At 45.2% G+C, this 24,722-nt stretch overlaps 1 protein-coding gene across 1 annotated transcript in view; it reads right to left on the bottom strand.

The window, feature by feature from the left end:
* The window catches only part of LOC143766866 (uncharacterized), a 54,522-nt gene that overhangs the window by 13,952 nt on the left and 15,848 nt on the right, over nucleotides 1–24,722 (bottom strand). Inside the window, exons 4-6 of the mRNA XM_077254860.1 lie at nucleotides 24,551–24,674; nucleotides 24,370–24,467; nucleotides 24,081–24,171 (exon numbers count right to left, since the gene is read on the bottom strand). Of these exons, the coding sequence (XP_077110975.1) occupies nucleotides 24,081–24,171; nucleotides 24,370–24,467; nucleotides 24,551–24,674 (313 nt within the window). The remainder of the gene's footprint in view (nucleotides 1–24,080; nucleotides 24,172–24,369; nucleotides 24,468–24,550; nucleotides 24,675–24,722) is intronic.

The following is a 24,722-nucleotide window of genomic DNA, read 5'->3' as shown; positions in this document are numbered from 1 at the left end:
CCTTTTCTCCCATGCCTGTACTACCAATGGCTGTAGACTGGGCTGGGAGTGTGAGGATGACTGAGAACGTGGTGCTGCGGGTGGAATTACAGTGGGTCTCTGGACAACAGTGCCAGAGGTTCTTCCATGGTGATCCTGGGAGGAAGCCGAACCAGCTGTGTGTGAGCTGGAGGAAGAGGCAACACGAGCTGAAGAGGTGGTAGCTGCCGCTGTTGGTTGGCCTAGGTCTTCAGTGTGTTTTTGTAACTCCACCGCGTGCCTGGTCTGCACATGTTTCCACATATTTGAGGTATTGAGGTTGCTGACATTTCTCCCTCTTTTGATTTTCTGATGACACACCTTGCATTTGACAAAGCAAATGTCATCTGCAACTGTGTCAAAAAAGGACCAGGCACTGCAAGTCTTGGGAGCGCCCTTTTTGGCTTTTGGAAGAGACATGCTCCTAACGGGTGCCGAAGTGGAGGCTACAGGCTCTGCAGTCTTCCCCCTCCCTCTCCCTCTTTGGCCCGTTCGGGGAATTTCTTCCTCAGAGCTGCTCCCACCACCTTCCTGTTCCTCACGCCACGATGGGTCAAGGACCTCGTCATCTACACTACCCTCTGTCACCAACTGCTCCTCCTGGGTAGTCTCGGCAGCACAGCACGCACCAGAAAGTGGCACCTGAGTGTCATCATCAGATGCGTACTGCGGTGTGGTGACCGGAAGCACTGGCCCACCCGCCTCTTCAGAGTCAGAGAGACAAAGCTGTTGCGCATCACTGCACACTGCCTCTTCTTCCATTTCTCCAATGCTGCTTGGCTGGCCCCGTTTCCAAGCCAAGAGATTCAGAGAACAGAAGTAGAGACGGCTCCTGTCCTGGGCTCTCTGACTGCCTGGGCAATTTGGCAGGTGGTGAAGAGACAGATGGGTGCTCTCCAGTGCTCTGTGCCTGAGAGGATGTGGCACTAATTGAAATCGATGCGTTAGCTGCCATCCATCCGACAACGGCTTCAATTTGGTCTTCACGCAGCAGCGGTGTATGGCGCTCTCCGACAAAGCTGCGCATGAAGGCCTGTTCCCTGCTGAAACTGGGTGATGATGAGTCACCGGTGCCCGCAGCAGGCACAGAATCTCCACATCCTCTCCCTGCTCCACGCCCACGTGCCTTACTCCCTGCCTTCTTTATCTTGGTTGACTAATAAAGATAAGCAGAAAAGTACTAAGGGCTTAGTGTGCTTATTCCTGAACAGCTCCTAACAGGTATAAGAAACACTAATTTTCTAAAGTGTGGACTAGACTTTAATATGAGCTAATGTGGCCTACACAACTGTAAAGTGGTGTGTTTGGTGAACTTTATTATTTTTTTTATTTTTTTTTGGCAGAACTGACTACAAGGCGAGCTGCACTCACACTGTGTTGTGAATTCCGTTCTCGGACTCCCTCCTGTGGTCGCGAATGGTACTTCGGTGAGTTCCGTCCTTGGACTCCCTCTGGTGGCCTTGAGTGGAACTGCTGGTCCTTGAGGTTGGCTTGCTCAGCTGGCCTCATTTATTGCTATGCTGGCTTCTCTATTTAACTCCACTCAGATCGTTACTTGATGCCAGCTGTCAATGTCCCAGTACTGGTTCAGATCTCTCTTGGATCTTTCTGAGGACCTGTCTACTCCAGCAGAAGCTAAGTCCCTGCTAGTTCATTTGTTGTTCATTGCGTACTGAATATATTTCTTAGTACTTGCTAAGTTCTCGTCCAGCTTGCTATTATGATATTGCCTTGCTAGCTGGAAGCTCTGGGAGTGCAGAGTGGCACCTCCACACCGTGAGTCGGTGCGGGGGTCTTTTTGCACACTCTGCGTGGTTTTTGTAGTTTTTTGTGCTGACCGCATAGATCCCTTTTCTATCCTCTGTCTATTTAGTGAAGACTGGCCTCCTTTGCTAAAACCTGTTTCATTCCTGTGTTTGTGACTTTCCTCTTAACTCACGGTCAATATGTGCGGGGGGCTGCCTTTTCCTTTGGGGAATTTCTCTAAGGCAAGGTGAGGCTTTATTTCCTATCTTTAGGGGTAGTTAGCTCTTAGGCTGTGAAGAGGCGTCTAAGGAGAGTTAGGTACGCTCCACGGCTATTTCTAGTGTGTGTGATAGGATTAGGGTTTGCGGTCAGCAGAGCTCCCACTTCCCAGAGCTAGTCCTGTCTTTTAGTTTAACCATCAGGTCATTCCAGGTGCTCCTAACCACCAGGTCCATAACACACTGAGACCGTGCAGACAGCCGTAAACGGCGCTGCAAGGCCCAAAAAACCTCCTCTAGATTATCCTATGTAGTGTTTTTCCACAATTTAGCTGGATACGGGTGGAAAGCCACTAATAGGAATTATTTGAAAAAAATGTGCAGCAGGCTGCACTATTTGCAAAAAAGGACAATGTATTTTACGGTATGAGGCAGTGACGCACCCAGAGCTGGATACAACCGGCTGTGGCTGCACACAGACTACAGGGCGAGCTGCACTCACACGGAGACCGGCTCGTAAACGGCGCTGCAAGGCCCAAAAAACCTCCTCTAGGTTATCCTATGTAGTGTTTTTCCACAATTTAGCTGGATACAGGTGGAAAGCCACTAATAGGAATTATTCGAAAAAATGTGCAGCAGGCTGCACTATTTGCAAAAAAGGACAATGTATTTTACGGTATGAGGCAGTGACGCACCCTGAGCTGGATACAACCGGCTGTGGCTGCACACAGACTACAGGGCGAGCTGCACTCACACGGAGACCGTGCAGACAGCCGTAAACGGTGCTGCAACGCCCAAAAAACCTCCTCTAGGTTATCCTATGTAGTGTTTTTCCACAATTTAGCTGGATACGGATGGAAAGCCACTAATAGGAATTATTTGAAAAAATGTGCAGCAGGCTGCACTATTTGCAAAAAAGGACAATGGATAGAACAGTATGAGGCAGTGAACCACCCTGAGCTGAATACAACCGGCTATGGCTGCACACAGACTACAGAGTGGGCTGCACTCACACACACACAGAGACCTTGCAGATCGCTGTGAAAACAGCGCTGCAAGGCAAAAGCAAGGTGAACACACAGCGGTTGCTAAATTAGCCTGTGAAAAGCACAAAGAAGCAAATCGCTATCTCAACTGGCCCTCAGTCAGAACACAGCATCCTATGCCTAACTGAATTCACAGCAGAGTGAGACAGAAATGGCGGCAGCGTTTTTTATAGTGCATCATGACATCATTTCAGCAGCCAATCACAGCCTTGCCAGTAGTTACATGCCCACCATGCTGAACAGGATGTGCCCACACTTCTAATCATTCCTCATTGGCTGAATTTGTGCAGTTTGAATTCTGGGCACTTCCGATTCCGGTATCCGATATGCGGTAAGTATCGGAACTCGGTATCGGAATTCCGATACCGCGAATATCGGCCGATACCCGATACTTGCGGTATCGGAATGCTCAACACTAGTAGTGACCATTTACTTATCTACCTATTTTCCAATGTCAATACCACCAAGAAGAATAAAGACCGACCAGAAAATCCAAAGAATATATTTAAATATTATTATCATATGATTTTATTGTTAAATAACAGGTTTAAAAACAATGAGATAAAAAAAATATAACCATAATAAAGAATGATAGTACTTAAAAACATGTTTCTGTATGTTATTACAGGAACGCTTTATAAAGTCCAGTTCGTATAAAGACAGAGATAGAATACCCTCAAATTCAAAATTGTATCTGACTAGAGACTCAAACACACATACATGTGCTGCACAAACTACATACATGTGTTAAAAATATGATATATACAATAATGCTCAAAATGCAAAAATCCAATTGAAAAAACATTATATAAACACATTCTAAAAACTATTCCTTCAACCCTATCCAACCCACTCCCTCCCTTATCCTCCCTTCTTTTGAGGTTCACTCTGTCCGTATCTACTCTCCCTCCAATCTCCAAATGGCTGTCATATATCGACCCCCGGGCTCAGCCACTGCCTTCATCGACCAATTCCCCACCTGGCTCCTTCACTTTCTCTCTGCTGACATCCCCACCATCATCATGGGTGATTTTAATATCCCTACCGACACCTGCCAGCCAGCAGCCTCCAAGCTACTGGCCCTTACTTCATCCTTTGGACTCACTCAGTGGTCCTCCACAGCCACCCACACAGACGGACATACACTAGACCTCATCTTCACCCGCCTCTGTTCCTTATCTAACCTCTCCCTTCCCCCTATCTGACCACCATCTACTAACCTTTTCATCCTTGTCCTCCTCACCTGCCCCCCATGTCCAGCCATTACCACATCCTCGCAGAAACCTCGCATATCTAGACATTCACAGACGCTCAGACTCTCTCCTACCCGTCCTCCATATCTTCACTCCACGACACGGACAGCGCCACCGCTTTCTATAACTCCACCCTCACATCAGCCATAGACTCAGTCGCCCCTCTCATGCATGGCACAGTGTGACGAACCAATAGGCAACCTTGGCATAACAATCTCACCAAAAAACTTCGACAAGCATCCAGGGTTGCGGAGCGGCGTTGGAAGAAAACACGCCTGCCAGACGACTTCACTGCTTTCAAACAAGCTACATTTGACTTCAAATTAGCCCTCACCTCCGCTAAACAGACTTATTTCACTAACCTTGTATCTTCACTATCCTACAACCCAAAACAACTGTTCAGCACATTTACCTCCCTTCTCCGCCCACCACTGCCACCTCCAACCCCCCTCATCTCTTCCGAGGACTTTGCCACCTACTTCAAAAACAAGATCGACCAAACAAGGCAAACCTTAACTGTTCCACGACCCCAACCACTCCATACACCAGACCTCTGCCCTTGCCTAATAACCTCCCTCTCCAACATCACTGAAGGAGAGCTTACTCGCCTCTTTTCCAAATCGCACCTCACCACCTGTGCACTTGACCCCATCCCCTCCCACCTGCTCCCCAACCTCACTAACATGCTCATTCCAGCCCTAACCCATCTCTTCAACCTATCACTATCTTCTGGTACCTTCCCCTCTGCCTTCAAACATGCCACCATCACACCCATCCTCAAAAAACCTAACCTTGAGCCAACTGCTATGCCCAGCTACCGCCCCATATCACTGCTCCCGTTTGCTTCAAAACTCCTTGAGCAGCATGTCCATGCTCAAATTTCCTCCCACCTCTCATCTAACTCTCTCCTTGACAACCTCCAATCTGGCTTCCGCCCCCACCACTCCACCGAAACTGCCCTGACAAAAATTACTAATGACTTAGTTACAGCCAAAGCTAACAGACAGTTCTCCATCCTCCTCCTTCTTGACCTGTCCTCTGCTTTCGACACAGTCAATCACTGCCTACTGCTACAGATTCTTTCTTCCCTTGGCATCAAAGACCTTGCCCTGTCCTGGATTACCTCATACCTTTCCGACCGCACATTTAGCGTTTCCCACTCCCACACTACCTCCTCATCCTGCTCTCTCTCTGTTGGAGTCCCTCAAGGCCCTGTCCTAGGGCCCCTACTTTTTTCCATCTATACTCTTGGCCTAGGACAACTCAAAGTCCCACGGCTTCCAGAACCACATATATGCAGACGACACTCTGGCCCAGATGTCACCTCTCTGCTGTCCAGAATCCCTTAGTGTCAGCCATATCCTCCTTCTTCACCTCTCGCTTCCTAAAACTCAATGTAGACAAAACCGAACTCATCATCTTTCCCCCATCTCACGTATCCCCCTACCTGACCTATCTATTATGGTAAACGGCATCATGCTCTCTCCCGCACCTGAAATCCGCTGCCTCGGGGTAACTCTCGAATCCGTTCCTTCCTCAGCCCACAATCTACCAAAACTCTTGTGCATGCCCTCATCATCTCCCACCTCGACTACTGCAACACCCTCCTCTGTGGCCTCCCCGCTAACTCTCTTGCACCACTCCAGTCTGTCCTCAACTCTGCTGCCCGGCTAATCCACCTCTCTCCTCGCTACTCCCCTGCTTCTCCCCTCTGCAAATCCCTCCACTGGCTCCCAATTCCCCAACGAATCCAGTTCAAACTACTAACACTGATCTACAAAGCCATGCACAATCTGTCCCCTCCCTATATCTCTGAATTAATCTCCCACTATCTTCCCTCACGTAATCTCCGATCCTCCCAAGACCTCCTACTCTCCTCCACACTTTTTCGTTCCTCACACAACCGCCTCCAAGATTTCTCCCGAATATCCCCCATCCTCTGGAATTCCATGCCTCAACACGTCCGACTATCCACCACCCTCGGCTCCTTCAGACGGAACCTGAAAACTCATCTCTTCAAGAAAGCCTACAGCCTGCAATAACCATTCTGCCGCCTCGCCATCGCCAGAGCCACCACCTCTCCATTGCCAGAGCCGCCACCTCGCCGCTACCTTCTGTCCCTTCCCCACTATCCCATAGAATGTAAGTCCGCAAGGACAGGGTCCTCTCCCCTCTGTACCAGTCTGTCACTGTAAACTTGTTTACTGTAAACGATATCTATAACTCTGTATGTAACGCCTTTCTCATGTACAGCACCATGGAATTAATGGTGCTATATAAATAAATAATAATAATTATATATATATATATATATATATATATATATATATATATATATATATATTGTAGCATGGCTAAAGGTTGTATAGTCGACGGGAGATATGTGTCACATAGGTGGCTTGTCGCTGTAACATAACCCTGCCTATCTATGTGTGTTTCAGGACCTGTGGTGATGTCACACTCACCTAACTGGCCATGTGATAGGTACCTGGGTGTGGTTACACCTATGTAAAGGAGCTGTGTTTGGCACATGGTAGTGAGTGTTTGGGAGTCTGTCAGTGTGGACAGATTTCCATGTGTCCAGGCTGGACACTACAGACAGGAGTCTGTGTATTGAGAGGAAGAAGCCCTTCTGTGTCTGTGGCTTCAGATAGAGCCTGAGTGCTGGACATTGCACAGCCTGTGTGCCCACAGGCCTAAGAGCAGAGGTCTTCTATGGACTTTTATGCTATGTCGGCCTGATGTACAGACTGTTTTCCTTTCTGTTGCTGGTTTATGGAGCAAATAAACCCACATGGACATTAAAGAGAATGTGCCTCCTGTTTCCTCCTACGCATCTGAGCGGGTACAAACCTTCTATATTATATATATATATATATATATATATATATATATATATATATATATATATATAATTGTCTAAGGGTTTGGCTGTCTGTCCTGGAAATGCCGCGTCTCTGATTGGTCGAGGCCGCCAGGCCTCGACCAATCAGCGACGCGCACAGTCTCTGATTGGTCGAGGCCGGCTGGCCTGTGCGCGTCGCTGATTGGTTGAGGCCGCCAGGCCTCGACCAATCAGCGACGGGCACAATCTGCCGCGAATTCTGGAATCATCAGTGTCCTCCACTGCTGTCAAGTGCCGCCATTGTGTTGTCTAAGGGTCTAATTGTCTGTCTGTCTCGGATATCAGCCAATCAGCGATATTAGTGCGGGATTTAAACACCACTGACAGCGCAACATACATACATACATATTCTAGAATACCCGATGCTTTTTATATATATATATACACACACACACACACACACACATACACATGCACACGCACACGCACACACACAGTCATGGCCAAAAATATTGACACCCCTGCAATTCTGTCAGATAATACTCATTTTCTTCCTGAAAAGGATTGCAATCACAAATTCTTTGGTATTATTATCTTCATTTAACTTGTCTTAAATGAAAAAACACAAAAGAGAATGAAGCAAAACATTGATCATTTCACACAAAACTCCAAAAATGGGCCAGACAAAAGTATTGGCACCCTCAGCCTAATACTTTATTGCACAACCTTTAGCCAAAATAACTGCGACCAACCGCTTCCGGTAACCATCGATGAGTTTCTTACAATGCTCTGCTGGAATTTTAGACCATTCTTCTTTGGCAAACTGCTCCAGGTCCCTGATATTTGAAGGGTGCCTTCTCCAAACTGCCATTTTTAGATCTCTCCACAGGTGTTTTATGTGATTCAGGTCTGGACTCATTGCTGGTCACCTTAGAAGTCTCCAGTGCTTTCTCTCAAACCATTTTCTAGTGCTTTTTGAAGTGTGTTTTGGGTCATTGTCCTGCTGGAAGACCCATGACCTCTGAGGGAGACCCAGCTTTCTCACACTGGGCCCTACATTATGCTGCAAAATTTGTTGGTAGTCGTCAGACTTCATAATGCCATGCACACGGTCAAGCAGTCCAGTGCCAGAGGCAGCAAATCAACCCCAAAACATCAGGGAACCTCCACCATGTTTGACTTTAGGGACCGTGTTCTTTTCTTTGAATGCCTCTTTTTTTCTCCTGTAAACTCTATGTTGATGCCTTGGCCCAAAAAGCTCTACTTTTGTCTCATCTCACCAGAGAACATTCTTCCAAAATGTTTTAGGCTTTTTCAGGTAAGTTTTGGCAAACTCCAGCCTGGCTTTTTTATGTCTCGGGGTAAGAAGTGGGGTCTTCCTGGGTCTCCTACCATACAGTCCCTTTTCATTCAGACGCCGACGGATAGTACGGGTTGACACGGTTGTACCCTCGGACTGCAGGGCAGCTTGAACTTGTTTGGATGTTAGTCGAGGTTCTTTATCCAACATCCGCACAATCTTGCGTTAAAATCTCTTGTCAATTTTTCTTTTACGTCCACATCTAGGGAGGTTAGCCACAGTGCCATGGGCTTTAAACTTCTTGACACTGCGCACGGTAGGCACAGGAACATTCAGGTCTTTGGAGATGGACTTGTAGCCTTGAGATTGCTCATGCTTCCTCACAATTTGGTTTCTCATGTCCTCAGACAGTTCTTTGGTCTTTCTTTTCGCCATGCTCAATGTGGTACACACAAGGACACAGTACAGAGGTTGAGTCAACTTTAATCCATGTCAACTGGCTGCAAGTGTGATTTAGTTGTTGCCAACACCTGTTAGGTGCCACAGGTAAATTACAGGTGCTGTTAATTACGCAAATTAGAGAAGCATCACATGATTTTTCGAACAGTGCCAATACTTTTGTCCACCCCCTTTTTTATGTTTGGTGTGGAATTATATCCAATTTGGCTTTAGGACAATTCTTTTCATGTTTTTTCATTTAAGACAAATTAAAAGAAGATAATAATACCAAATATTTTGTGTTTGCAATCATTTTCAGGAAGAAAATGAGTTATCGGACAGAATTGCATGGGGTGTCAATACTTTTGGCCATGACTCATATATATATATATATATATATATATATAGCATGTGCAAACATTGCATTACTGAAAAAGAATACCAAATGAACAACAATACGGTGCAAAAATAGTGCAAGAAAAAAAACCACCAGGGGCGAGTGTCTCCATATACTATATTGTGCGACCAGGATGACAACGTAACTGTAAGATAAAGTACTCAGTATTTATCATCTGAACAAATAAATAACATAAAACTTACAGAGTGATGTAATACAGGTCCTTCTCAAAAAATTAGCATATAGTGTTAAATTTAATTATTTACCATAATGTAATGATTACAATTAAACTTTCATATATTATAGATTCATTATCCACCAACTGAAATTTGTCAGGTCTTTTATTGTTTTAATACTGATGATTTTGGCCTACAACTCCTGATAACCCAAAAAACCTGTCTCAATAAATTAGCATATCAAGAAAAGGTTCTCTAAATGACCTATTACCCTAATCTTCTGAATCAACTAATTAACTCTAAACACATGCAAAAGATACCTGAGGCTTTTAAAAACTCCCTGCCTGGTTCATTACTCAAAACCCCCATCATGGGTAAGACTAGCGACCTGACAGATGTCAAGAAGGCCATCATTGACACCCTCAAGCAAGAGGGTAAGACCCAGAAAGAAATTTCTCAACAAATAGGCTGTTCCCAGAGTGCTGTATCAAGGCACCTCAATGGTAAGTCTGTTGGAAGGAAACAATGTGGCAGAAAACGCTGTACAACGAGAAGAGGTGACCGGACCCTGAGGAAGATTGTGGAGAAGGACCGATTCCAGACCTTGGGGAACCTGAGGAAGCAGTGGACTGAGTCTGGTGTGCAGGAAATGGGCTACAGGTGCCGCATTCCCCAGGTAAAGCCACTTTTGAACCATAAACAGCGGCAGAAGCGCCTGACCTGGGCTACAGAGAAGCAGCACTGGACTGTTGCTAAGTGGTCCCAAGTACTTTTTTCTGATGAAAGCAAATTTTGCATGTCATTCGGAAATCAAGGTGCCAGAGTCTGGAGGAAGACTGGGGAGAAGGAAATGCCAAAATGCCTGAAGTCCAGTGTCAAGTACCCACAGTCAGTGATGGTGTGGGGTGCCATGTCAGCTGCTGGTGTTGGTCCACTGTGTTTCATCAAGGGCAGGGTCAATGCAGCTAGCTATCAGGAGATTTTGGAGCACTTCATGCTTCCATCGGCTGAAATGCTTTATGGAGATGAAGATTTCATTTTTCAGCACGACCTGGCACCTGCTCACAGTGCCAAAACCACTGGTAAATGGTTTACTGACCATGGTATTACTGTGCTCAATTGGCCTGCCAACTCTCCTGACCTGAACCCCATAGAGAATCTGTGGGATATTGTGAAGAGAAAGTTGAGAGACGCAAGACCCAACACTCTGGATGAGCTTAAGGCCGCTATTGAAGCATCCTGGGCCTCCATAACATCTCAGCAGTGTCACAGGCTGATTGCCTCCATGCCACGCCGCATTGAAGCAGTCATTTCTGCCAAAGGATTCCCGACCAAGTATTGAGTACATAACTGAACATTATTATTTGATGGTTTTTTGTTTGTTATTAAAAAACACTTTTATTTGATTGGACGGGTGAAATATGCTAATTTATTGAGACAGGTTTTTTGGGTTATCAGGAGTTGTAGGCCAAAATCATCAGTATTAAAACAATAAAAGACCTGACAAATTTCAGTTGGTGGATAATGAATCTATAATATATGAAAGTTTAATTGTAATCATTACATTATGGTAAATAATGAAATTTAACACTATATGCTAATTTTTTGAGAAGGACCTGTAAATGCCCGGTCTCTTAGACTGGCACCCACACCCGATGTGTTTCGGCACGTTGCCTTCGTCAGGGGTCCCCTAACATGTATGTAGTTTGTGCACCACATGTATTACCGTGTGTTTGAGTCTCTAGTCACACTGAGGGTATATATATATATATTATTATGGATATATTTTTGTTTGATCTCATTGTTTTTAAACCTGTTATTTAACAATAAAATCATATGATAACAATATTGAAATATATTCTTTGGACTTTCCGGTCGGTCTTTTTTCTTCTTCTTGGTGGTATTGATATGGTATTTCTGACTGTCCTTCCATTTTGCTAGATCCACTTCCCAGGAATACATATGGTTCACAATAGTTGACACAATGTGTGTCTGACTTGTGTTAGATATATTTTTTATAGTATTCTTTGGGTAGTGTCCCTCATTCGTGCTAATTGTTACTATTTTCCAATGTAAATTCTGGGGTTAAAACAACATTTTAGTGGTAAAAATGTAATAAATTTTTCTTCACTGCCCAATGGTGTAATTTTCTATGAAACAGCTGTGGTGTCAGTATGCTCACTGCACCACTAGAAGAATTCATTCAGGGAAGTTTTGTGGAAAATGCAGTCACTTTTATTACTATTATTATTATTTATTATTATAGCGCCATTTTTTCATGGCGCTTTACATGTGAGGAAGGACTTGGGGGCTTATGCTGTTCTGGCACCTCAGGGGCTCTGACAATGTGACATGTCACCCACAAACAATTCCAGAAAAATCTGCTCTCCAATATTGGTGCTTCTTCCCTTCCGAGCTCTGCCATGCGCCCAAACAGTAGTATTCCCCCACATATGGGGTGTCGGCGTGCTCAGGACAAATTGCAGAATATATATAGTCCATTTTCTCCTGTTACCCTTGTGAAAGTAAAAAAAAATTAGGTCTAAATGAAAATTTTTGTGAAAGAAAAGTAAATCAGGACAATAAAACATTCCTTATATAAGAACTGGCCCAACATTTATGGACATAACTGTTTATCACTCATGGTAATTCTGCTTCATGCCACCTGTCTTATCCATGTTTTTTTTTTTTTGTTTGTTCTGTGCTATGTTGTGCATAAATATGTGATTCTTCAGAATTTGTTTTAGACTTTGCCTGATGAAGAGACGTATGTAGTCTCGAAAGCTTGCAATTTGTTACCATCTTTTCAGTTAGCCATTAAAAGGTATCAACCACTGAGGACTCTCAATTCTAAACATTTTTCTATCTACTGGCTTACACGGTACCAAGATATATATATTTCCTGTATTTTTCCTTCCACATTTCATTAATTCCTGTGAAGCACCTGAAGGGTTAATAGTGATGAGCGAGTGTACTCGTTGCTCGGGTTTTCCTGAGCACGCTGGGGTGACCTCCGAGTATTTGTTATTGCTCGGAGATATAGTTTTCATCGCCTCAGTTGCTTGATTTACGGCTGCCAGATACACTGAATACATGTGTGAATTCCCTAGCAAACAGGCATTCCGCACATGTATTCAGCATATCTGGAAGCCGTAAATCATGCAACTGAGGCGATGAAAACTATATCACCGAGCAATAACAAATACTCGGAGGTCACCCAAGCGTGCTCGGAAAAACCCGAGCAACGAGTATACTCGCTCATCACTATTAATAAACTTGAATGTGGTTATCAGCACCTTGAGGGGCGCAGTTTTTAGAATAGCGTCACTTTTGAGTATTTTTTGTCATTGACCCCCAAAACTCACCTCAAATGTGAAGTGGTCCCTAAAAAAATGGTTTTGTAAATTTTGTTGTAAAAATGAGAAATCGCTTGTCAACTTTTAACCCTTACAACTTCCTAACTAAAAAAAATAAAATTGTTTCCAAAATTGTGCTGATGTAAAGTAGACATGTGGGAAATGTTATTTATTAACTATTTTATGTGACATATCCCTCTGATTTAAGAGCATAAAAATTAAAATTTTGAAAATTGTGAAATTTTCAAAATGTTCGCCAAATTTCCATTTTTTTTTAACCCCTTAAGCCCCGAGGGTGGTTTGCACGTTAATGACCGGGCCAATTTTTACAATTCTGACCACTGTCCCTTTATGAGGTTATAACTCTGGAACGCTTCAACGGATCTTGGCGATTCTGACATTGTTTTCTTGTGACATATTGTACTTCATGTTAGTCGTAAAATTTCTTCGATATAACTTGCGTTTATTTGTGAAAAAAACGAATATTTGGCGAAAATTTTGAAAATTTCGCAATTTTCCAACTTTGAATTTTTATGCCCTTAAATCACAGACATATGTCACACAAAATGCTTAATAAATAACATTTCCCACATGTCTACTTTACATCAGCACAATTTTGGAACCAAAATTTTTTTTTGTGACGGAGTTATAAGGGTTAAAAGTTGACCAGCAATTTCTCATTTTTACAACACCATTTTTTTTTAGGGACCACATCTCATTTGAAGTCATTTTGACGGGTCTATATGATAGAAAATACCCAAGTGTGACACCATTCTAAAAACTGCACCCCTCAAGGTACTCAAAACCACTTTCAAGAAGTTTATTAACCCTTCAGGTGTTTCACAGGAATTTTTGGAATGTTTAAATAAAAATGAACATTTAACTTTTTTTCACACAAAATTTATTTCAGCTCCAATTTGTTTTATTTTACCAAGGGTAACAGGAGAAAATAGACCCCAAAAGTTGTTGTACAATTTGTCCTGAGTACGCTGATACCCCATATGTGGGGGTAAACCACAGTTTGGGCGCATGGCAGAGCTTGGAAGCAAAGGAGCGCCATTTGACTTTTCAATGCAAAATTGACTGGAATTGAGATGGGACGCCATGTTGCATTTGGAGAGCCCCTGATGTGCCTAAACATTGAAACCCCTAACAAGTGACACCATTTTGGAAAGTAGACCCCCTAAGGAACTTATCTAGATGTGTGGTGAGCACTTTGACCCAACAAGTGCTTTACAGAAGTTTATAATGCAGAGCCGTAAAAATAAAAAATCATATTTTTTCACAAAAATTATCTTTTCACCCCCAATTTTTTATTTTCCCAAGGGTGAGAGAAGAAATTGGACCCCAGAAATTGTTGTGCAATTTGTCCTGAGTACGCTGATACCCCATATGTGGGTGTAAACCATTGTTTGGGCGCAGGGCAGAGCTCGGAAGGGAAGGAGCGCCATTTGACTTTTCAATGCAAAATTGACTGGAATTGAGATGGGACGCCATGTTGCATTTAGAGAGCCCTTGATGTGCCTAAACATTGAAACCCCTAACAAGTGACACCATTTTGGAAAGTAGACCCCTTAAGGAACTTATCTAGATGTGTGTTGAGCACTTTGACCCAACAAGTGCTTCACAGAAGTTTATAATGCAGAGCCGTAAAAATAAAAAATCATATTTTTTCACAAAAATGATCTTTTCACCCCCAATTTTTTATTTTCCCAAGGGTAAGAGAAGAAATTGGACCCCAAAAATTGTTGTGCAGTTTGTCCTGAGTACACTGATACCCCATATGTGGGTGTAAACCATTGTTTGGGCGCAGGGCAGAGCTCAGAAGGGAAGGAGCGCCATTTGACTTTTCAATGCAAAATTGACTGGAATTGAGATGGGACGCCATGTTGCGTTTGGAGAGCCCCTAATGTGCCTAAACATTGAAACCCCCCACGAGTGACACCATTTTGGAAAGTAGACCCCTTAAGGAACTTATCTAGATGTGTGTTGAGCACTTTGACCCAACAAGTGCTTCACAGAAGTTTATAATGCAGAGCCGTAAAAATAAAAAATCATATTTTTTCACAAAAATGATCTTTTCACCCCCATTTTTTTTATTTCCCCAAGGGTAAGAGAAGAAATTAGACCACAAAAGTTGTTGTGCAATTTGTCCTGAGTACGACGATACCCCATATGTGGGGGTAAACCACTGTTTGGGTGCATAGCAGAGCTCGGAAGGGAAGGAGCGCTATTTGACTTTTCAATGCAAAATTGACTGGAATTAAGATGGGATGCCATGTTGCATTTGGAGAGCCCCTGATGTGCCTAAACATTAAAAAACCCCACAAGTGACACCATTTTGGAAAGTAGACCCCCTAAGGAACTTATCTAGATGTGTTTTGAGAGCTTTGAACCCCCAAGTGTTTCACTACAGTTTATAACGCAGAGCCGTGAAAATAAAAATTATTTTTTTTTTTCACAAAAATGATTTTTTAGCCCCCAGTTTTGTATTTTCACAAGGGTATCAGGATAAATTGGACCCCAAAAGTTGTTGTCCAATTTGTCTGGAGTACGCTGATACCCCATTTGTGGGGAGGGACCACTGTTTGGGCGCATGACAGAGCTCGGAAGGGAAGGAGCGCCATTTGGAATGCAGACTTAAATGGATTGGTCTGCAGGCGTCACGTTGCATTTGCAGAGCCCCTGATGTACCCAAACAGTACAAACCCCCCCACAAGTGACCCCATATTGGAAACTAGACCCCCCAAGGAACTTATCTAGATGTGTTGTGAGAACTTTGAACCCCCAAGTGTTTCACTACAGTTTATAACGCAGAGCCGTGAAAATAAAAATTATTTTTCTTTTTCACAAAAATGATTTTTTAGCCCCCAGTTTTGTATTTTCACAAGGGTATCAGGATAAATTGGACCCTAAAAGTTGTTGTCCAATTTGTCCTGAGTACGCTGATACCCCCTATGTGGGGGGGAACCACTGTTTGGGCGCATGACAGAGCTCGGAAGGGAAGGAGCGCCATTTGGAATGCAGACTTAAATGGATTGGTCTGCAGGCGTCACGTTGCATTTGCAGAGCCCCCGATGTACCCAAAAAGTACAAACCCCCCACAAGTGACCCCATATTGGAAACTAGACCTCCCAAGGAACTTATCTAGATGTGTTGTGAGAACTTTGAACCCCCAAGTGTTTCACTACAGTTTACAACGCAGAGCCGTGAAAATAAAACATATTTTTTTTCCCACAAAAATGATTTTTAGCCCCCCAAATTTTTATTTTCCCAAGGATAACAAGAGAACTTGGACCCCAGAAGTTGTTGTTCAATTTGTCCCTAGTACGCTGATACCCCATATATTGGGGTAAACCCCTTTTTGGACGCACGGGAGAGCTCGGAAGGGAAGGAGCACTGTTTTACTTTTTCAACGCAGAATTGGCTGGAATTGAGATTGGACGCCATGTCGCGTTTGGAGAGCCCCTGATGTGCCTGAACAGTGGAAACTCCCCAATTCTACCTGAAACCCTACCCCTAACCTCACCCCTAACCGTTTACTGAACATTTTCTGACAGTCATAAGTGCCACGTATATAAGTGCCACGTATATAAGTGCCACGTATTTAAGAGCCATGTATTTAAGTGCCACGTATTTAAGTGCCACGTATTTCAGTGCCACGATATTTCAGTGCCACGATATTTCAGTGCCACGTATTTCAGTGCCACGTATTTCAGGCACTGGTAAATACGTGGCACGTAAATACGTGGCACGTAAATACGTGGCACGTAAATACGTGGCACTTAAATACGTGGCACTTAAATACGTGGCACTTAAATACGTGGCACTTAAATACGTGGCACTTAAATACGTGGCACTTAAATACGTGGCCACTGAAATATCGTGGCACTTATATACGTATATAAACGTATATTTCAGTGCCACGTATTTCAGGTTAGGGGTAGGGTTAGGGTTTTTTGTTTTTTTCTTGTTTTCTTGTGTTTTTCTATAAAAACGCATGCGTTTTACCGCGTTTACATGCATTTTTTCACACATGCGGTTTTTTTAAAAAACGCATGCAGATAAAAACGCAAGTGTGAAACCAGACTAAAAGACGCTTTTTATAGCAAAAAAGTTTTTGCGTCTCCACATTTTGAGACCTATAATTTTTCCACATTTTGGTCCACAGAGTCATGTGAGGTCTTGTTTTTTGCGGGACGAGTTGACGTTTTTATTGGTAACATTTTCGGACACGTGACCATTTTTTATCACTTTTTATTCCGATTTTTGTGAGGCAGAATAACCAAAAACCAGCTATTCATGAATTTCTTTTGGGGGGGCGTTTATACCGTTCTGCGCTTGGTAAAATTGATAAAGCAGTTTTATTCGTCGGGTCAGTACGATTACAGCGATACCTCATTTATATCATTTTTTTATGTTTTGACGCTTTTATACGATAAAAACTATTTTATAGAAAAAATAATTATTTTGGCATCGCTTTATTCTGAGGAATATAACTTTTTTATTTTTTTGCTGATGATGCTGTATGGCGGCTCGTTTTTTGCGGGACAAGATGACGTTTTCAGCGGTAACATGGTTATTTATATCCGTCTTTTTGATCGCGTGTTATTCCACTTTTTGTTCGGCGGTATGGTAATAAAGCGTTGTTTTTTGCCTCGTTTTTTTTTTTTTTTTCTTACGGTGTTTACTGAAGGGGTTAACTAGTGGACCAGTTTTATAGGTTGGGTCGTTACGGACGCGGCGATACTAAATATGTGTACTTTTATTGTTTTTGTTTGTTTTTTTTAGATAAAGAAATGTATTTATGGGAATAATATTTTTTTTTTTATTATTATTTATTTAGGAATTTTTTATTTTTTTTTTACACATGTGGACATTTTTTTTTTTACTTTTTTACTTTGTCCCAGGGGGGGACATCACAGATCGCAGATCTGATAGTGTGCACAGCACTCTATCAGATCTGCGATCATACTTTCATCGGAGCAGGCTGCAGCTTTCATCTGCAGCCTGCTCCGACCCGGAAGTGCTCCCTGCAGGACCCGGATACAGCCCCTCGGCCATTTTGGATCCGGGGCCTGCAGGGAGAAGACGTTCGGTACGAGGTGAGTACATCACCTTGTACCGATCGTCTCAGGGAAGCCCGCAGGGAGCCCCCTCCCTGCGCGATGCTTCCCTGTACCGCCGGTACACCGCGATCATGTTTGATCGCGGTGTGCCGGGGGTTAATGTGCCGGGGGCGGTCCGTGACCGCTCCTGGCACATAGTGCCGGATGTCAGCTGCGATATGCAGCCGACACCCGGCCGCGATCGGCCGCGCTCCCCCCGTGAGCGCGGCCGATCGCGTATGACGTACTATCCCGTCACCGGGAATTAAGTCCCAGGTCACCTTGACGGGATAGTACGTCATACGGGATTAAGGGGTTAACATATAAACGCAAGTAATATCAAAGAAATATTACCGCTATCATAAAGTACAATATGTCAAAAGAAAACAGTCTCAGAATCACCAGGATTCATTGAAGCGTTTTAGAGTTATGACCTCATTAAGTGACACTGGTCAGAATTGAAAAAAATTGGCAAAAACAGGCTCTGGCGTGAAAGGGTTAATATTTTGCTGCACAACCTTTTGAGGCAATCAGTGCAATCAAACGATTCCTGTAACTGTCAATGAGACTTCTGCTCCTCTCGACAGGTATTTTGGCCACTCCTCAAGAGCAAACTGCTCCAGTTGTCTCGTGTCTGAAGGTTGCCTTTTTCAGACGGCATGTTTCAGCTCTTTCCAAAGATGCTCAATAGGATTTAGGTCAGGGCTCATAGAAGGCCACTTCAGAATAGTCCAATGTTTCCCTCTTAGCCATTCTTGGGTGTTTTTAGCTGTGTTTTGGGTCATTATCCTGTTGCAAGACCCATAACCTGCGACTGAGACCAAGCTTTCTGACACTGGGCAGCACATTTCTCCGTAGAATCTCTTGATAGTCTTGAGATTTCATTGAACCCTGCACAGATTCTAGACACCTTGTGCCAGATGCAGCAAAGCAGCCCCAGAACATAACAGAGCCTCCTCCATGTTTTACAGTAGGGACAGTGTTCTTTTCTTGATATGCTTCATTTTTCCATCTGAACATAGAGCCGATCTACCTTAACAAAAAGTTCCATTTTTGTCTCATCTGTCCATAGGACATTCTCCCAGAAACTTTGTGGCTTGTCAACATGTAATTTGGCAAATTCCAGTCTGGCTTTTTTGATTTTTTTTTCAACATTGGTGTCCTCCTTGGTTGTCTCCCATGAAGACCACTTTGGCTCATACAACGAAGGATGGTGCGATCTGACACTGATGTTCCTTGAGCTTGAAGTTGACATTTAATCTGTTTAGAAGTTTTTCTGGGCTCTTTTGTTACCATTCGTATTATCCGTCTCTTTGATTTGTCATCAATTTTCCTCCTGTGTCCAGGGAGGTTGGCTACAGTCTCATAGATCTTACATTTCTGAATAATATGTGCAACTGTAGTCACAGGAACATCAAGCTGCTTGGAGATGGTCTTATAACTATTACCTTTAACATGTTTGTCTATAATTTTCTTTCTAATCTCCTCAGACAACCCTTTCCTTCACTTCTTCTGGTCTATGTTGAGTCTGACACACACCATGTCACCAAACAGCACAGTGTCTGTAGCCCTATATATCGGCCACTCACGGATTCTAACACTGTAGACCTCTCTGATGGTAGTTAGTGGACACACCGCGATATAACATGTCCCTTTTGTCACATTATTTTCAGGGGTAACATCATTTCTGTCCAGGCCTATTTCATGAGTTTTATCTTTTTACATTCTGTGGAAGCATAGTTGAAAAGCAATGTCTGACTTTCACTTGTTCATTTTCATAGATCTTATATTTATTATTACTTTTGTCAGATTCAAGTTATTTTTGTGACCATTGTGTTTTCTTCTGTCATTAAACGAGAATTACCAACAATTTTGACCACATATGTATAGATTATAACCCTCAGTGAATCTACTATATAATTGTCTAAGGGTCACTTCCGTCTGTCTGTGCTTCTGTCACGGTTATTCATTTGCTGATTGGTCTCGCCAGCTGCCTGTCATGGCTGCCGCGACCAATCAGCGACGGGCACAGAATGGAAGAAAATGGCCGCTCCTTACTCCCCGCAGTCAGTGTCCCCGGCGATCCGCTCAATACTCCCCTCTCCCCGCCGTCAGTGTCCCCGGCGCTCCGCTCCATACTCCCCTCAGTGTCCCCGGCGCGGCGCTCCGCTCCATGCTTCCCGCAGTCACTGTCCCCGGCGCTCCGCTCCATACTCCCCGCAGTGTCCCTGGCGCTCCGCTCCATACTTCCCGCAGTCAGTGTCCTCGATGCTCTGGTCCATACTCCCCGCAGTCAGTGTCCCCGGCGCTCCAGTGTATACTCCCCGCAGTCAGTGTCCCCGGCGCTCCGGTCTATACTCCCCGCAGTCAGTGTCCCCGGCGCTCCGGTCTATACTCCCCGCAGTCAGTGTCCCCGGCGCTCCGGTCTATACTCCCCGCAGTCAGTGTCCCCGGCGCTCCGGTCTATACTCCCCGCAGTCAGTGTCCCCGGCGCTCCGGTCTATACTCCCCGCAGTCAGTGTCCCCGGCGCTCCGGTCCATACTCCCCGCAGTCAGTGTCCCCGGCGCTCCGGTCTATACTCCCCGCAGTCAGTGTCCCCGGCGCTCCAGTCTATACTCCCCGCAGTCAGTGTCCCCGGCGCTCCGGTCCATACTCCCCGCAGTGTCCCCGGCGCTCCGCTCCATACTTCCCGCAGTCAGTGTCCCCGGCGCTCCGGTCCATACTCCCCGCAGTCAGTGTCCCCGGCGCTCCAGTGTATACTCCCCGCAGTCAGTGTCCCCGGCGCTCCGGTCCATACTCCCCGCAGTCAGTGTCCCCGGCGCTCCGGTCTATACTCCCCGCAGTCAGTGTCCCCGGCGCTCCGGTCTATACTCCCCGCAGTCAGTGTCCCCGGCGCTCCGGTCTATACTCCCCGCAGTCAGTGTCCCCGGCGTTCCAGTCTATACTCCCTGCAGTCAGTGTCCCCGGCGCTCCAGTCTATACTCCCCGCAGTCAGTGTCCCCGGCGCTCCGGTCTATACTCCCCGCAGTCAGGGTCCCCGGCGCTCCGGTCTATACTCCCCACAGTCAGTGTCCCCGGCGCTCCGGTCCATACTCCCCGCAGTCAGTGTCCCCGGCGCTCCGGTCCATACTCCCCGCAGTGTCCCCGGCGCTCCGGTCCATACTCCCCGCAGTGTCCCCGGCGCTCCGCTCCATACTCCAAGCAGTGTTCCCGTCGCTCTGGTCCATAATCCCCGCAGTGTCCCCGGCGCTCCGCTCCATACTCCCCGCAGTGTCCCCGGCGCTCCGCTCCATGCTCCCCGCAGTCACTGTCCCCGCCGCCCGCTCCATACTCCCCTCCGGTCACCGCTAACACAGGGTTAATGCCGGCGGTAACAGACCGCGTTATGCCGCGGGTAACGCACTCCGTTACCGTCACTATTAACCCTGTGTGTCCCCAACCTTTTCCTATTGATGCTGCCTATGCATCAATAGTAAAAAAGTAATGTAAAAAAACTATAAACCTGCTATACTCCCCCTCCGTTGTCCGCTCGCGCCTGCCGCCATCTTCCTTTCCCAGCGATGCATTGTGAAATTTCACAGAAGACCTAGCGGTCTCGCGAGACCGCTAAGTCATCTGGGTAATTTCGCAAAGCATCCTGGGAACGGAAGATGGCAGCAGCCGCGCGCCCATCGGCACAGCGCCGTTGGATCCCAGGAGGCGGAGAGACGGGATGCTGAGGAGCAGCGACAAGAATGGTGAGTATGTTAAACTACAAGGGGCCCTCGGATCGTTAGGTGAGTATGTTTATTTTTTATTTTTTAACCTGGGACATACGTGGCTGGGTAATATACTACGTTGCTGGGCAATATACTACGTCACTGGGCAATATACTACGTGGCTCTGTGCTGTGTACTACGTCGCTGTGCAGTATACTATGTGACTCTGTGCTGTATACTACGTCGCTGTGCAGTATACTATGTGGCTCTGTGCTGTATACTACGTCGCTGTGGAGTATACTATGTGGCTCTGTGCTGTATACTACGTCGCTGTGCAATATACTATGTGGCTCTGTGCTGTATACTACGTGACTGGGCAATATACTACGTGGCTGGGCAATATACTACGTGGCTGGGCGGTATACTACGTGGCTGGGCAGTATACTACGTGGCTGGGCAGTATACTACGTTGCTGGGCAGTATACTACGTTGCTGGGCAGTATACTACGTGGCTGGGCAGTATACTACGTGGCTGGGCAGTATACTACGTCGGCTGGGCAATATACTACGTCGGCTGGGCAATATATTACGTGGACTGGGCATTATACTACGTCGCTGGGCAATATATTACGTGGACATGCATATTCTAGAATACCCGATACGTTACAATCGGGCCACCATCTAGTTAGTTTATAAAATGGAATCACTTTATGAGGATTTCGACTATTCTGGTTTTCTGTCATTTAGTCATATTAGGGCTTCTGCATATGGTGTGTCCAATCTCATCTGGGATCTGTTCCTGCTGTCCAGCTGGAGTAATCTGCTCCCTACTTCAGCCAATTGGAAAGTACCACACCCTACTAAAGCTCAAAGCACATGGCCGGAATCTGCCAGAAACAGCGTTGTTCTCCTCTGGTTCAGTCCTCTGTGCTCCGCTTGCGGCTTGTGTATTTGTTTCCTGTTGTGACCGTGGCCTGTTGACTGCTCGTGTCTTCTGATTCTGCATTCTGTCCATACATCCAATATGACAGAATAGCAGGTAACACATGGGCAGCATGGTGGCGCAGTGGTTAGCACAGCAGGCTTGCAGCGCTGGAGTCCTGGGTTCAAACCCCACCAAGGACAACATCTGCAAAGAGTTTGTATGTTCTCTCCGTGTTTGCGTGGGTTTCCTCCGGGTACTCCGGTTTCCTCCCACATTCCAAAGACATACTGATAGGGAATTTAGATTGTGAGCCCCAACAGGGACAGCGATGATAATGTTTGTAAAGCGCTGCGGAATATGTTAGCACTATATAAAAAAATAAAGAAAAAAAGTAACACTATGGTCCAAGCCTAGGGGTCCCAGTGTAAGTCCAGATCCATGTAATGGTGTTAAAGGGCGATGAGCAAGGCAATCCTTAGGATATGGAAAGCAGAGAAGATAATGCCAAGCATGTTCATGGTGGAGATCTTTTGAGCTGCCAGTTAACCACGAACATTACTCCCAATACATTGTGTCTGCAAACTATTCCAGCTAGATCTGCATTCAAACAGCTAAATGGCGCTCCTTCCCTTCTGAACACTGCCGTGTGCCCAGAGAGTAGTGTACAATCGTATGTAGGGGATTGTGAGAAGGCAACAGGCAATACTCGCTTTTAAATCTGCTCTCACCTCTGCTAAACAGGTCTACTTCACAACCCTCGTATCTTCCCTATCCTACAACCCCAAACAGTTATTCAAAACCTTTAACTCCCTCCTCCGCCCCCCACTGCCCCCTCATCTCTACTGAGGACTTTGCCACACACTTTAAAAATAAGATCGACCAAACAAGGCAAGTCTTCATTGGTCAACCACCACAACCCCTTCCTGTTGGGTCCTGAACCAGTTGTGAAAGGTAATTGTCTCTCATAGTTGTCAAAAATCGATTACCTTTGCTGGAACTGCAGGTTTCTGTTCCCCAATCTATTTCAGGGTAGTTGAAGTCCCCCATAACAATGACTTCAATTTAATGTTGTCGATCATAAAAGTGAAGTTTGGCCAGAAAGACTGGACCTGGTCTTGTAGGGACCATATGATCACATTCAGCAGCACAGAAGGGAGAGAAGGGAGATTCATCCGATAAGATCTCAGGGATCTAGGAAGCCAACAGCATCATCACCCTCCGCTTTCTCTTTCAGGCCCATCAGAATATTTTTCTTCAGGTGATTTTCTATCTTGTCAGCACATTCTACGTACGCTGTCATTTGGCTTTATAGTTTACAGATCTGGGCAGGTAACAGCGTCTCCTAATCCCAGGGGGTAGGTGGATCTACCAGGTTGTAAGTTCTATAGAAAAGGGCTTTCAATGCCCAAAGTCATTTGAACAGTTTTGGTTGGAGGAGAATGTTGTGGTCTAGAGGTAAAATGGTGATTATGGTAATATGGCCGGACTACACCACAGCCACAGCCGGTGATGAGAAGAATCTGTGACTTCTCTGCATTTAGTGGTTACTACTCACCTGGGTAGCCATATGTGGGAATCTCCTCTTTACACCACTCATCCCCCCTCACATATGTCTCTGTAGTATTAATATGGGTCAGATCTTCACCCTGAAACAAATATTATAAAAGTCACCGACAGATGGAGAAGTCCCATCTATGATCAGCTCTAATCCTGCCATCTCCACCGTTCTCATTACACAAGTATAAAACATATAATACTGGTGGACAAAACAAGACTGAGCACAAGACCTTCACCGGCGTCTACACATCATAGGGGAGATCTCCTGACACCTTCTCTCCATCTACCTGATGATCCTGAGGAGCACTGGGATCTTCTTGGTTACAGTCCTGTGGAAGAAGAGGACGGGGACATCTCTCTGGTGTTGTCCTCTTACTGGATAGATCTGGAGGAAACACATACAGGGAGTGAATTCATTCTTTACATACAGATAATTATAGGCCGTGTGTATTTAGTCCTGTCTATTACCTGGAGATGTGAGGGGCTGGGGAACCTCCATTATGGCGTTCTTGTACAGATCTCTGTGTCCTTCTAAATACTCCCACTCCTCCATGGAGAAATAGACAGCGACATCCTGACACCTTATAGGAACCTGACACATACAATGATACCGTCATCCCCCGATCCCTTCATAGTGTTA

The sequence above is a fragment of the Ranitomeya variabilis genome, chromosome 4, assembly GCF_051348905.1.
Source record: "Ranitomeya variabilis isolate aRanVar5 chromosome 4, aRanVar5.hap1, whole genome shotgun sequence".
Classification (NCBI taxonomy): Eukaryota; Metazoa; Chordata; class Amphibia; order Anura; family Dendrobatidae; genus Ranitomeya; species Ranitomeya variabilis.
The sequence above is the reverse complement of the archived record's forward strand: the minus strand, read 5'-3'. Positions and strand labels throughout refer to the sequence as shown.